This window comes from Rhinatrema bivittatum, chromosome 3, assembly GCF_901001135.1.
Source record: "Rhinatrema bivittatum chromosome 3, aRhiBiv1.1, whole genome shotgun sequence".
Classification (NCBI taxonomy): domain Eukaryota; kingdom Metazoa; phylum Chordata; class Amphibia; order Gymnophiona; family Rhinatrematidae; genus Rhinatrema; species Rhinatrema bivittatum.
Genome location: NC_042617.1, coordinates 60,775 through 72,500, shown reverse-complemented (window position 1 = coordinate 72,500; position 11,726 = coordinate 60,775). Strand labels below are relative to the sequence as shown.

The following is an 11,726-nucleotide window of genomic DNA, read 5'->3' as shown; positions in this document are numbered from 1 at the left end:
TGATCCAACATATTAAGGGGTAGATTTTCAAAAAGCGCGATTTGGCGTACTTTTGTTGGCGCATCAGGCGCCAACAAAAGTACGCTGGATTTTAGTAGATACGCGCGTAGCCGCGTGTATCCGCTAAAATCCTGGATCGGCGTGCGCAAGGCTACCGATTCCGTATAGCCAGCGCGCGCCGAGCCGCGCAGCCTACCTCCGTTCCCTCTGAGGCCGCTCCGAAATCGGAGCGGCCTCGGAGGGAACTTTCTTTTGCCCTCCTCTCACCTTCCCCTCCCTTCCCCTCCCTTCCCCTACCTAACCCACCCCCCCCGGCCCTGTCTAAACCCCCCCCTTACCTTTGTCGGGGGATTTACGCCTCCCGGAGGGAGACGTAAATCCCCGTGCGCCAGCGGGCCGCTAGCGCGCCGGGACGCGACCTGGGGGTGGGTCCGGAGGGCGCAGCCATGCCCCCGGACCGCCCTGGGCCGTAACCACACCCCCGGGCCCGCCCCCGAAACGCTAGGTCCCGCCCCGAAAACGCCACGTGGTTCGGGCCCGCTCCCCGACACGCCCCCCTCGGAAAACCCCGGGACTTACGCGAGTCCCGGGGCTCTGCTCGCGCCGGTAGGCCTATGTAAAATAGGCCTACCGGCGCGCAGGGCCCTGCTCGCGTAAATCCGAGCGGATTTACGCGAGCAGGGCTCTTAAAATCCGCCCCTAACCGTTTTGACAAAACTCTATTTGAAAAGTGGTATATAAATACTTTTTAAATAAATAAATAAATTTGAAATATTTTATTCACCAATTTTTGCAAAGTAGTATGAGTGTTTCATGATCCACAGGGCATCACTAGGTATTCAAATACCCATAGCTTGTTCGAAACACTGTCTTCCACTCATCTCCTTCCCTGATCCTGATAAGATTATTTGTTCCTCTCAAATCTTTTGGGGACCTTGGGGGAAGGGTGGGGAGACAACTTGATAGGCTCCACGTTTGTGACACAGAGGTGACGGGTTGGGGAATCAAGCTTAACTGCTACACATGTACATGGCGATTTTCAAGCATAGCCTTTAGGTTTCAAAGTTATTAGAATTATTCAGCAGGGCATTTATTCTGCTGAATATCTCTGATAATTTATCCAGCTAACTTTAGCCTGATATTGAGGCCCATATTCATACTCAGAAGTTAGCCAACTAAATGAATATTTGGGCACATATACGGCTAAATTCTAGCTGCCTAATAAGTTAGGAAGTTAGAATTTAGGAGGCTAAGGCCTGTATTCATCATTCATTCCTTAATGATGAATCCAGCGAAAACAGGGGGCGAAGGGGAGGGCGGGCCTGCGAGAGCCCGCAGCCTTCGCACCACCGTGGTGTCTTTGCTGCCGGCTTTCGCACCAAATAGCGCCACCATGAAAGGTGGTGCTATTCGATGCGCTACTGCCGACGATAACGCTGGTAACGTTTTCACCGGCAGCGAAGACACCACCAACTCCTCCCTCCCCCCATCCCCACCCCGACTCCTCCCCTCCCCACCCTGACTCCTCCCCTCCCCCTAATTAGCATTATATCGCATGCAATATGGCCCTTTTCGCACGCGATATGGCCTTATCACGTGCATTAGGGCCCTAACGCTCGCGATAAAGCTTTAGTGAATGACCCTATAAGTTAGGGGTGTTCCTGGGGCATAACTGGGAGGAGCTGAGTTATCCAGCTAAGTTAACTGTCTAACTCCAATATTTAGCCGGCTAAGTCTGGTTGGGCCAGAGATCTATCCTAAAGTTAGGCGGTTATAGTTAGCCAGCTATCTAATTAAGATAGCCGGCTATATTCAATAGTGCGGTTTCACTATTGAATACACTTCCAAAGTTAGTTGGATAAGTTTATGCAGCTAATTTTGCTAGCCAGACTGTGTCTGACTATGGTCCTCCCCATTTCTAAGTTTGCAGCTGGTTCTGGCATCTCTTCTTCCTCCTTCTCCCCTGGGTGTTTCCTGTCTGAAAATAAAGCATATATCGGAGGAGGGGAGAACCAGAAACGAGGCTCTGAGCACATGTCTTCTTCATATCCCTGTGCTGTAGACTTATGAGTGCTGTGCCTGCCTGCTGCAGACCAAGAAGGAGAATGGAGAGGAGCAGGTCTGATCCACCCTGTGGCTTGAGTTTTATTGCAGGACATAGTTGCTGCTTCTCAGAGCTCCCAGGGTTTCAAGAGTCAAATTTTAGGTATTTGATTAGATCTTTCAATTTCTGGTTAAATGTGTGGTTCATGTCTTCGTTATGCACAGTTTCGAGTTGATGCATGATTTGGATCTTGGCTCTGCAGAGTCTGGCATTAGGGTGTGGTTTGGGTCTTGTTCTCTGCACAGTTTGCTGTTTGGTGTGATTTCAAATTTGGATTTTGGATAGGTTTTAAGGGTCTTGATTATGTATGATTGTATATTGACTATGTATAGCTTGGATTTGATTGTGGCTTGGGTCTCTGTTGTGTAGCGTTTGGTACTAAAGTGTGTTTGTGGTTTTAACTGGGTCCTCACCTTTTGTGTTCAGTGTTATGATTTATTTTATTTTATTTATTTATTTAACCTTTTTCTATACCGAACTTCATGACAAGCTTCATATCAGGCCGGTTTACATCAAACTTAGGGGTTAACTTAACAAAACCATATAACAAGAAGGCCGAGGCGCAGTTACAGATAACAGGGAGAATGAACTTGGGGGCTAGGGTAGCCAGGAAGTAAAGGACAGAAAAAACTGGAGAATGAACACGAATGAATATACAATGGCTGGGTCGGGCATTTAGTCTGTTGAGCTAAATGAAAGAATTGTTGCAATGTTAGGCTTAAGGGAAGGCTTGGACGAAAAGCCAAGTCTTGAGTTTTTTTCGGAAGGTGTTATTGATGTTATTGGGCACTTGGTTTACACTATTTGGGTTTGGAGTGTGCGCACAGTTTGGTTTTGTGTGTGGTTGGGCTGTGTATAGATTGCGATTACTGGTTAGGTGTGTGGTTTGGATCCTGGTTATGCATAATTAGGTGTTTGGCTGTTAACTATATATGGGCTGGGTCCTGTCTGTGCCGCATTGTTTGAGACTGGCAAGTGGTTGGGGTCTTGGCTGTGTATAAATGGGTCCTCGCTGTTCTTGGTTTGGACTTGGGATGTAGATTGGAGCTTGTCTATGGTTTCAGTGCCAGATGTTCTTTGGGTCCCTGATCTGTGGAGTCTGGCATACTTAGATTTTGGGCCTAATTTGATCTTAATGAGGATAATTTTCAAAAGCAATTTACTCATGTAAATGGCTACTACTTACATGAGTAAAAGGGTTATTTCAAAATTACCCACCCTGTATACAAGTTAAAGTATGTGCATTGTTCCACAACGGGGATACTTCTACCCGCATTATAGTGGAGGCATTTCTGGGCCAGAGTTAGGTTGGAGGAGAAAACAACTGAAGGAAAAGTCCATATATTATTATTAAGAAGGTAGACTTGGACATAAGCAGTATGGGAACTTCTACTATGTGGGATCCTGCCAGGTATTTGTGACCTGGATTGGCCACTATTAGAAAAAGGGCTGAATGGGCCCTTGATTTAACTCAGTCTGGCAGTTCTTATGTTCTTATGGTGGTTCTTTATTCAGAATTATGTGGGTTATTTCAGTCAGAAAAATAAGTGCAAATATCTATAGCTATTTTTCTCTTGAGCTATTTTCAAAGGAAATTATGCTCATACTTTCCCTGTGAGGACTGGTGCATATTCCTCAGGGAAAACTACCTGTGGGCCTTGCACCTGTTTGCATTGCCGTCTTTCTGATTTGTTGGTGGATGCACAGTAGATGTAGATTCTAAATACAAACTTTGAATTTTACAGGTTCCACATTAGGTATTACCGGGATGTGCTGGCTATGATATTTGCCATAGAAGAAATTAATAAAACTCCAGAACTTTTACCAAATATCACGTTGGGATTCCGCATCTTTGATTCCTGCATGTCTGAGATGAGAGCCATCTGGGGAAGTTTGGCACTGCTGTCAGGGAAGCAGAGTCCTGTTCCTGCTTACAGCTGTCAGGCACGTCCATCGCTAGCTGGTATTATTGGGGAGCTGATGTCATCCTTATCCCTTCCTATGGCCAGGATTCTGGGAACCTTTAACTCCCCTCAGGTAACAAGAAAATGAAAATATTCCTGCTCCAGAATCTTTCTGCTGCTTCTTTGGGCTTCTAGCTCTTGCCAGGGCTAATCCACCATGAGCCTTCCTTTCCAACTACATGGGATGAGAGGGGTTCTTATGTTTTAACTAGCCCACCCCTTCTAATCTCACCCAGTCGTTGTGGCAAAGGTCCTTGGCCAGAGCCCATAAACTGTGGCTCCCTCCAAAATCTGGTAGCTGTACATTTTAAGTCTGTCCACTAGGATTTGCCATTGTGCAAAAGCTGACTCCCATCCCAAGGTCTGTGAATGCTCCCTCGTCTGCATCCCCAGCCTGAAGATCAGAGTCCAGAAATCCTAAATAGCAGGGTAAAGCACTGCCACTGAGCCATCCTCTTGTATTTGATGCTGTATAAAGTGTGAGTTTTGTTTGGGACTGATGTGCATTGTGGCACGAGACCTTTCCTAAGAATGAACTAAGAATCAGCTAAACTTTAGCTGTCACCAGGCCTGGGTTTAGCCTTAGGCAACATAGATAACTGCCAAGAGCTACAAATTGTGAACGGGCCAAATATCCAGGCTAAAGAAGAGCTTGCTTCTGATTGCTTTAGGGTCAGGGCCTGCCATGGCACTCTGTCTATAGCTGCCAAAATCTTAAATCTGGTTCTGGATATGAAGAAGCAGTACTGAGTCAGTCTGCTTTGAGTTCTGTGAAAATTCAGAGGTCCATATTCAGTCACTGACTGCATAACAACGTTAGCTGGATAAACGTACCTGGCTTATTTTAGAGGTACATTCAATAGTGCAGCTGCACTCATTATATAGCCGGGTATTTTAAAGTTAGCTGGATAAACGTACCTGGCTAACTTTAGAGGTACATTCAATAGTGCAGCTGCACTCATTATATAGCCGGGTATTTTAAAGTTAGCTGGATAAACGTACCTGGCTAACTTTAGAGGTACATTCAATAGTGCAGCTGCACTCATTATATAGCCGGGTATTTTAAAGTTAGCTGGATAAATGTATCTGGCTTATTTTAGAGGTACATTCAATAGTGCAGCTGCACTCATTATATAGCCGGGTATTTTAAAGTTAGCTGGATAAATGTATCTGGCTAATTTTAGAGGTATATTCACCACCCCGCTCCCCAATGACAATAGGATCAACCTTGGGTCCTTCGACCTCACTACTTCCATGGAGATTGAGTCCATTCTAAAAAAGATGAAACCTGCTTCCCACATCTCACACACCATCCCCTCAAAAATCCTCCTCTCTATTCCCTCCACCATCACAAAACCCATTGCTGATTTAATTAACTGCTCCATCACCTTCGGTTCTATCCCAGACCCACTCAAACTTGCTGTTGTCAAGCCCCTCCTTAAAAAAAAACCCACCCTCGACCCCACTGACCCAGCAAACTACCGGCCCATATCCAATCTGCCCTTCATCTCCAAAATCCTGGAAAAAGTAATTAACACACAACTCACCGAATTCTTAGAAGACAATAATATCCTACACCCATCCCAATTTGGTTTCCGTAAAGGCCGTAATACCGAAACCCTACTACCATCAATGACAGATATGGCAATTCCTTGAGGTTGGAGCTGCAATTGCGCCTAAGGGGCCGCCTGCTGCATTGTTTTACCCACGGTATTTTGCCGCAAGACAAAACAGCGCACCGTAGAGCTGCTATGTTCTTTCAGGGATGGGGCCCACTATCGTTGAGACCCCCCCCACCAAAACTTTAGAGGTACATTACGAAAACTAAAAAATCATGGGATAGGAGGCGATGTCCTTTCGTGGATTACAAACTGGTTAAAAGACAGGAAACAGAGAGTAGGATTAAATGGTCAATTTTCTCAGTGGAAAAGGGTAAACAGTGGAGTGCCTCAGGGATCTGTACTTGGACCGGTGCTTTTCAATATATATATAAATGATCTGGAAAGGAATACGATGAGTGAGTTATCAAATTTGCGGATGATACAAAATTATTCAGAGTAGTTAAATCACAAGCAGACTGTGATACATTACAGGAGGACCTTGCAAGACTTGAAGATTGGGCATCCAAATGGCAGATGAAATTTAATGTGGACAAGTGCAAGGAGTTGCATATAGGGAAAAATAACCCTTGCTGTAGTTACTCGATGTTAGGTTCCATATTAGGAGCTACCACCTAGGAAAAAGATCTAGGCATCATAGTGGATAATACTTTAAAATCCTCGGCTCAGTGTGCTGCGGCAGTCAAAAAAGCAAATAGAATGTTAGGAATTATTAGGAAGGGAATGGTTAATAGAACGGAAAATGTCATAATGCCTCTGTATCGCTCCATGGTGAGACCGCACCTTGAATACTGTGTACAATTCTGGTCGCCGTGTCTCAAAAAAGATATAGTTGCGATGGAGAAGGTATAGAGAAGGGCAACCAAAATGATAAAGGGGATGGAACAGCTCCCCTATGAGGAAAGGCTGAAGAGGTTAGGGCTGTTCAGCTTGGAGAAGAGACGGCTGAGGGGGGATGTGATAGAGGTCTTTAAGATCTTGAGAGGTCTTTAATGAATAGATGTGACTCGGTTATTTACACTTTCGAATAATAGAAGGACTAGGGGGCATTCCATGAAGTTAGCATGGGGCACATTTAAGACTAATCAGAGAAAATTCTTTTTCACTCAATGCACAATAAAGCTCTGGAATTTGTTGCCAGAGGATGTGGTTAGTGCAGTTAGTGTAGCTGGGTTTAAAAAAGGTTTGGATAAGTTCTTGGAGGAGAAGTCCATTACCTGCTATTAATCAAGTTTACTTAGGGAATAGCCACTGAACATAAGAACATAAGAACATGCCATACTGGGTCAGACCAAGGGTCCATCAAGCCCAGCATCCTGTTTCCAACAGTGGCCAATCCAGGCCATAAGAACCTGGCAAGTACCCAAACACTAAGTCTATTCCATGTAACCATTGCTAATGGCAGTGGCTATTCTCTAAGGGGTAGATTTTCAAACCGCGCGATTTGGCGTACTTTTGCTGGCGCATCAGGCGCAAGCAAAAGTACGCGGGATTTTAGTAGATACGCGCGTAGCCGCGCGTATCCGCTAAAATCCTGGATCGGCGCGCGCAAGGCTATCAATTCCGTATAGCCGGCGCGCGCCGAGCCGCGCAGCCTACCCCCGTTCCCTCCAAGGCCGCTCCGAAATCGGAGCGGCCTCGGAGGGAACTTTCTTTTGCCCTCCCCTCACCTTCCTCTCCCTTCCCCTACCTAACCCACCCGCCCGGCCCTGTCTAAACCCCCCCCTTACCTTTGTCGGGGGATTTACGACTCCCGGAGGGAGACGTAAATCCCCGCGCGCCAGCAGACCGCTAGCACGCCGGGACGTGACCTGGGGGCGGGTCCGGAGGGCGCGGCCACTCCCCCGGACCGCCCCGGGCCGTAGCAACGCCCCCGGGCCCGCCCCCGGAACGCTCCCGACACGCCCCGAAAACGCCGCGCGGTTCGGGCCCGCCCCCGACACGCCCCCCTCAGAAAACCCCGGGACTTACGCGAGTCCCCGGGCTCTGCGCGCGCTGGTAGGCCTATGTAAAATAGGCTCACCGGCGCGCAGGGCCCTGCTCGCCTAAATCCGCCCGGATTTGGGCGGATTTAGGCGAGCAGGGCTCTTAAAATCCGCCCCTAAGTGAACTTAATGCACTGCTATTAATTGCATCAGTAGCATGGGATCTTCTTAGTGTTTGGGTAATTGCCAGGTTCTTGTGGCCTGGTTTGGCCTCTGTTGGAAACAGGATGCTGGGATTGATGGACCCTTGGTCTGACCCAGCATGGCAATTTCTTATGTTCTTATGTTCTTAAGACCCCTCTGCAAAAAAAACATTGTGGCTTTGTGCCTCTGGGCCTAAGTTAGCTGGGCTAACTCAGCTTCTCCCAATTTAGCCCTAGAATCATCAAAATGCTGTAAATAAAGCAGAAATATGGCGCATTAGTGCCTGCAATAAAAAAGTGGGCATGATTAGGGAAATTACTGATATACTCATCGCATATGTAAGCTTCACAACTCACGATTCTTTATTTTGTATTCTGCGATGCACTGTCGCGTTGCGTAACGCAGTATTGCATCGTGTGTCATTTTAAACATTGCGCATCAGTTTATGCCTGCTGCGTTATTTTCTTTGTTTATATATATTGGCTTCCTGCAGCTGCTTCTTTGAGGGTTTGTCAGGCATGGGAGAGAAAGGAGAGGAGGTGAGTTCTTAGTAGGTTGGAGTTTAGTGGACGTTTTTTACGATTCCTGAGTGAGTTGTCCTATTTTGTGCTCTCATCTATTTACCTTTACCTTTGTCTCTTGTCTGTGTGTGGACATTTTTTTTAGTTTGTCTTTATGTGGTGGTGGAGGAGTGAGGAGTGGAGGACTGTGGAGGAGTGAGGAACTGAAGAGCATGGAGTATGGAAGGCTTGGGGAAAGAGGAGAGGCATGAGGAGGAGGGAAAAGAGGAGGCGGGAGGAAGAGGGCAGGAGGAGTAGGGATAGAAGTAAAGATAGGGAGGAGGGAAGGGATAGGAGGAGGCGGTGTGGCAAAAAGAGGACAGCAGGGTAAGACTAGACAGAGAGGGTGAGGGGGTTGGCAGGGCAGGTGAGGGAGGTGGGGAGGAAGGGAGAGGAGCAGGGAGTAGGATTGAGAGAGAGAATAGTGACACCTCTCCAGAAGTGGAAGTGGCATCCAGCCGATCATCCGGCAGCAGGCCAGCCTCGTCTTTGCACATACAAGTTCAGCATCCAGGACAATGAGCTGCTCATCGCTGGGGTCCTTCTGCATTACAGCTTGCTGTTTGGGAAAGATGTCCAGGGCAGCCAAGGGCCAGATAAAAGCGCAGGCCATATCCCGGAGCAGCGGAATAAAGAGGACTGGAGAGCAGGTGTCCCACCGCTACCACAGTGTAAAGGCACAGCTGGAAAACAAGGTGGTGAGCTGCAACAGATATTTCTAGATGGGAGGAGCAGACCCTTGCCCAATAGGAGCAGTACTTGATTCAACGGCTGTGACCGGACGTCTTCGAGGGGATTGACAAGGCTCTGGAAATGACGCGAGCCGGGGCTGATTAGTTCACATTACCTGTAAATGTCAAGTCTGTTACAGATGTCCACATATTTTGGCATAAAATGCTCACATTGATTGATGCAAAGTGCACATCTTATGCCAAGCTGTACATGTTCACTTTTTAGCATTCATAGTTATGTCTTCTTTGTTTTCAGAGCTCTATTGTTGCAACCGAGGCTGTTGTGGACCACGGGCTATGGATCCTGAACAGGCGCAGTCGCTAGCACATGGGAGAGTGTGAGCCCCTGGACCACGGCGCAGCTCAGGGAGGAGCCCCAAGGCACACCGTGGGAGGTGAGAGCATGCAAGCACGGGCGGAGCAGGAATCAGGCAGGATCAACCCTCCGCTGGACCTACACGCACCAGTATGACCCAGCAACGCAATGCTGGTCACGAGAGTAGCCCTCCGGCCACTCAGTAGCCCTTTCGAGCCCACCGTTTGGGAACGACGAGTGCGTGAAGTCAGATGGAGGCTGAGGGCAGGAACAAGACGAAGACTTGGAACTTGGAAGTACTCAGACGAGGACTTGGAACTTGGAAAGACTCAGACGAAGACTTGGAAGGTACAGGTGGGCACTGTCCCTCAGGGCTCCCTACACAGCCCGTGGGCTGGTCGCGGACCACCCTGTCCACTTGTGCACCCTACACAGCCTACATAGGCTGGTTGCAACACAGCCTACATAGGCTGGTCGCAGACCACGTGGGAGCAAGACAAGCACAGAAGGGGATCCAACCAATGAGACTCCAATGACTGGAAACAGGAACCGGACGCAACAGAATTACCCTCAGGGTGGCCATCTGGAGAACTCGAACAGTTGGCAGACTCAGAACTTGGAACTTGGAAGACTCAGAACTTGGAACTTGGAACACTCGGAACTTGGAACACTCGATCAGGACAAGGCGACGAAGGACCTCTGGAACATTGGAACATCAGGACTTGGAATATCAGGACTTGGAGCTTGGAACATCGGAACTTAGAACATAGAGAACACTGAACACAAAGCCATCTACACAGATGAAGGCCACAGAGGACCTGGACTGGTCATGAAGCACAGACAACTGTGGAACCCCAATCCAAAAGCTCTGAGGAACTGGAAATGAGCCCTTATATAGGGCTGAAGCAGGAAGTTGGCTGGTTAGGACTTTCCCACCGTTGGCCCTTTAAATAGATTGAAGAGGCGCGCACTGGCGCCTAGAGGAAGGCCCAGAGAGAATGCAGGACCTTGGACAGCAGCGTCCCTGCCACGTGAAGAACAGAAGCAGGCAGGTGAAGGAGCAGCCTCCCCTGCTGAAGGTGGAGTCAGTGGCGTCTGCAGCGGCGCCACTAGGCTGCGAAGATCCATGCCGGTGGTGGCGGCAGTCCTGCCACCTTGAGACATGTGCCAGCAGCAGCTAGGCCGCAATAAGGAAGGCAACGCTGGCGGGGTTTCCGGCCACTTAAGGAATCCCAGCGGGGAACTCCCCGCTGCAGAGGCAGGGCTCCGGCAGCGGCACAAGGCCGTGAGAGGAACATCGGCGGCATCACAGGGCCACGAAGGAGGAGTCAGCAGCACCCGGCCACACAGGCAAGGCCCCAAAGACAGTGGCATCGGGCAGGCAGCGGCGGTGCAGCCAGCCGGGCCGCAGGGAGCGGCCGCGCCGGGCCGGGATGGCAGCGCAGGTAAGAGGCCTGCTCGCGGGATGGGCTCCACGAGCAGGATCGCAGCAGCTCTCAGGAAACTACTAGTCCCAGCCGTGAAGCCCCAGGCACCAGCAGTGCAGCTGCAGCTATTAGTGCAGCCTTGCAATTGAATGCTCAGATCCAATGGAGTGAGGTAGAGGAGGAACAGCAGCTGCCACCCCTTGGTTCATCCCTAAAGCCTAAACCTCTCCAGCTTGAAGCCATGTGACGAAGCTGGCCAGTCCCCACCTGCCTCCAGCATGCCACATCACCAGTGGGATGCACCAGACACCCAGCCAGATCAGCCCACCAGTCCGAGCATGCCAGCACTGCAGCCACCACCAACCACAATATCTGCAGCACCAGCAGGACTGGAGCATACAATCTAGGACACACTAGACCGCATCGAGAGAAGGCATGGGCTCCACCTGCACCATATGCAGGCAGAGATGGTGCGGTTGAGGAGGGCTCAGATCAGCCACACCCAGGCCATACATGCACAGTCAGAAGGGCCTAACCACCATCTCCACCTCCATCAACAATTTGACATCAGCGATAACCCAACTAATTCAATGGTTGCCAGAGCTTGCACCCATGCCAACCCTATTAAACTCTGGAATTTGTTGCCAGAGGATGTGGTTAGTGCAGTTAGTGTAGCTGGGTTCAAAAAAAGTTTGGATAAGTTCTTGGAGGAGAAGTCCATTACCTGCTATTAATTAAGTTGACTTAGATAATAACCACCGCTATTACTAGCAATGGTAACATGGAATAGACTTAGTTTTTGGGTACTTGCCAGGTTCTTATGGCCTGGATTTGCCACTGTTGGAAACAGGATGCTGGGCTTGATGGACCCTTGGT

At 48.9% G+C, this 11,726-nt stretch overlaps 1 protein-coding gene across 1 annotated transcript in view; it reads left to right on the top strand.

Moving 5' to 3' along the window:
- Window positions 1-11,726, top strand: part of LOC115088460 (extracellular calcium-sensing receptor-like) — a 110,793-nt gene that overhangs the window by 40,554 nt on the left and 58,513 nt on the right. The window contains exon 3 of the mRNA XM_029596733.1: window positions 3,850-4,141. Coding sequence (XP_029452593.1) covers window positions 3,850-4,141 — 292 coding nt within the window. The remainder of the gene's footprint in view (window positions 1-3,849; window positions 4,142-11,726) is intronic.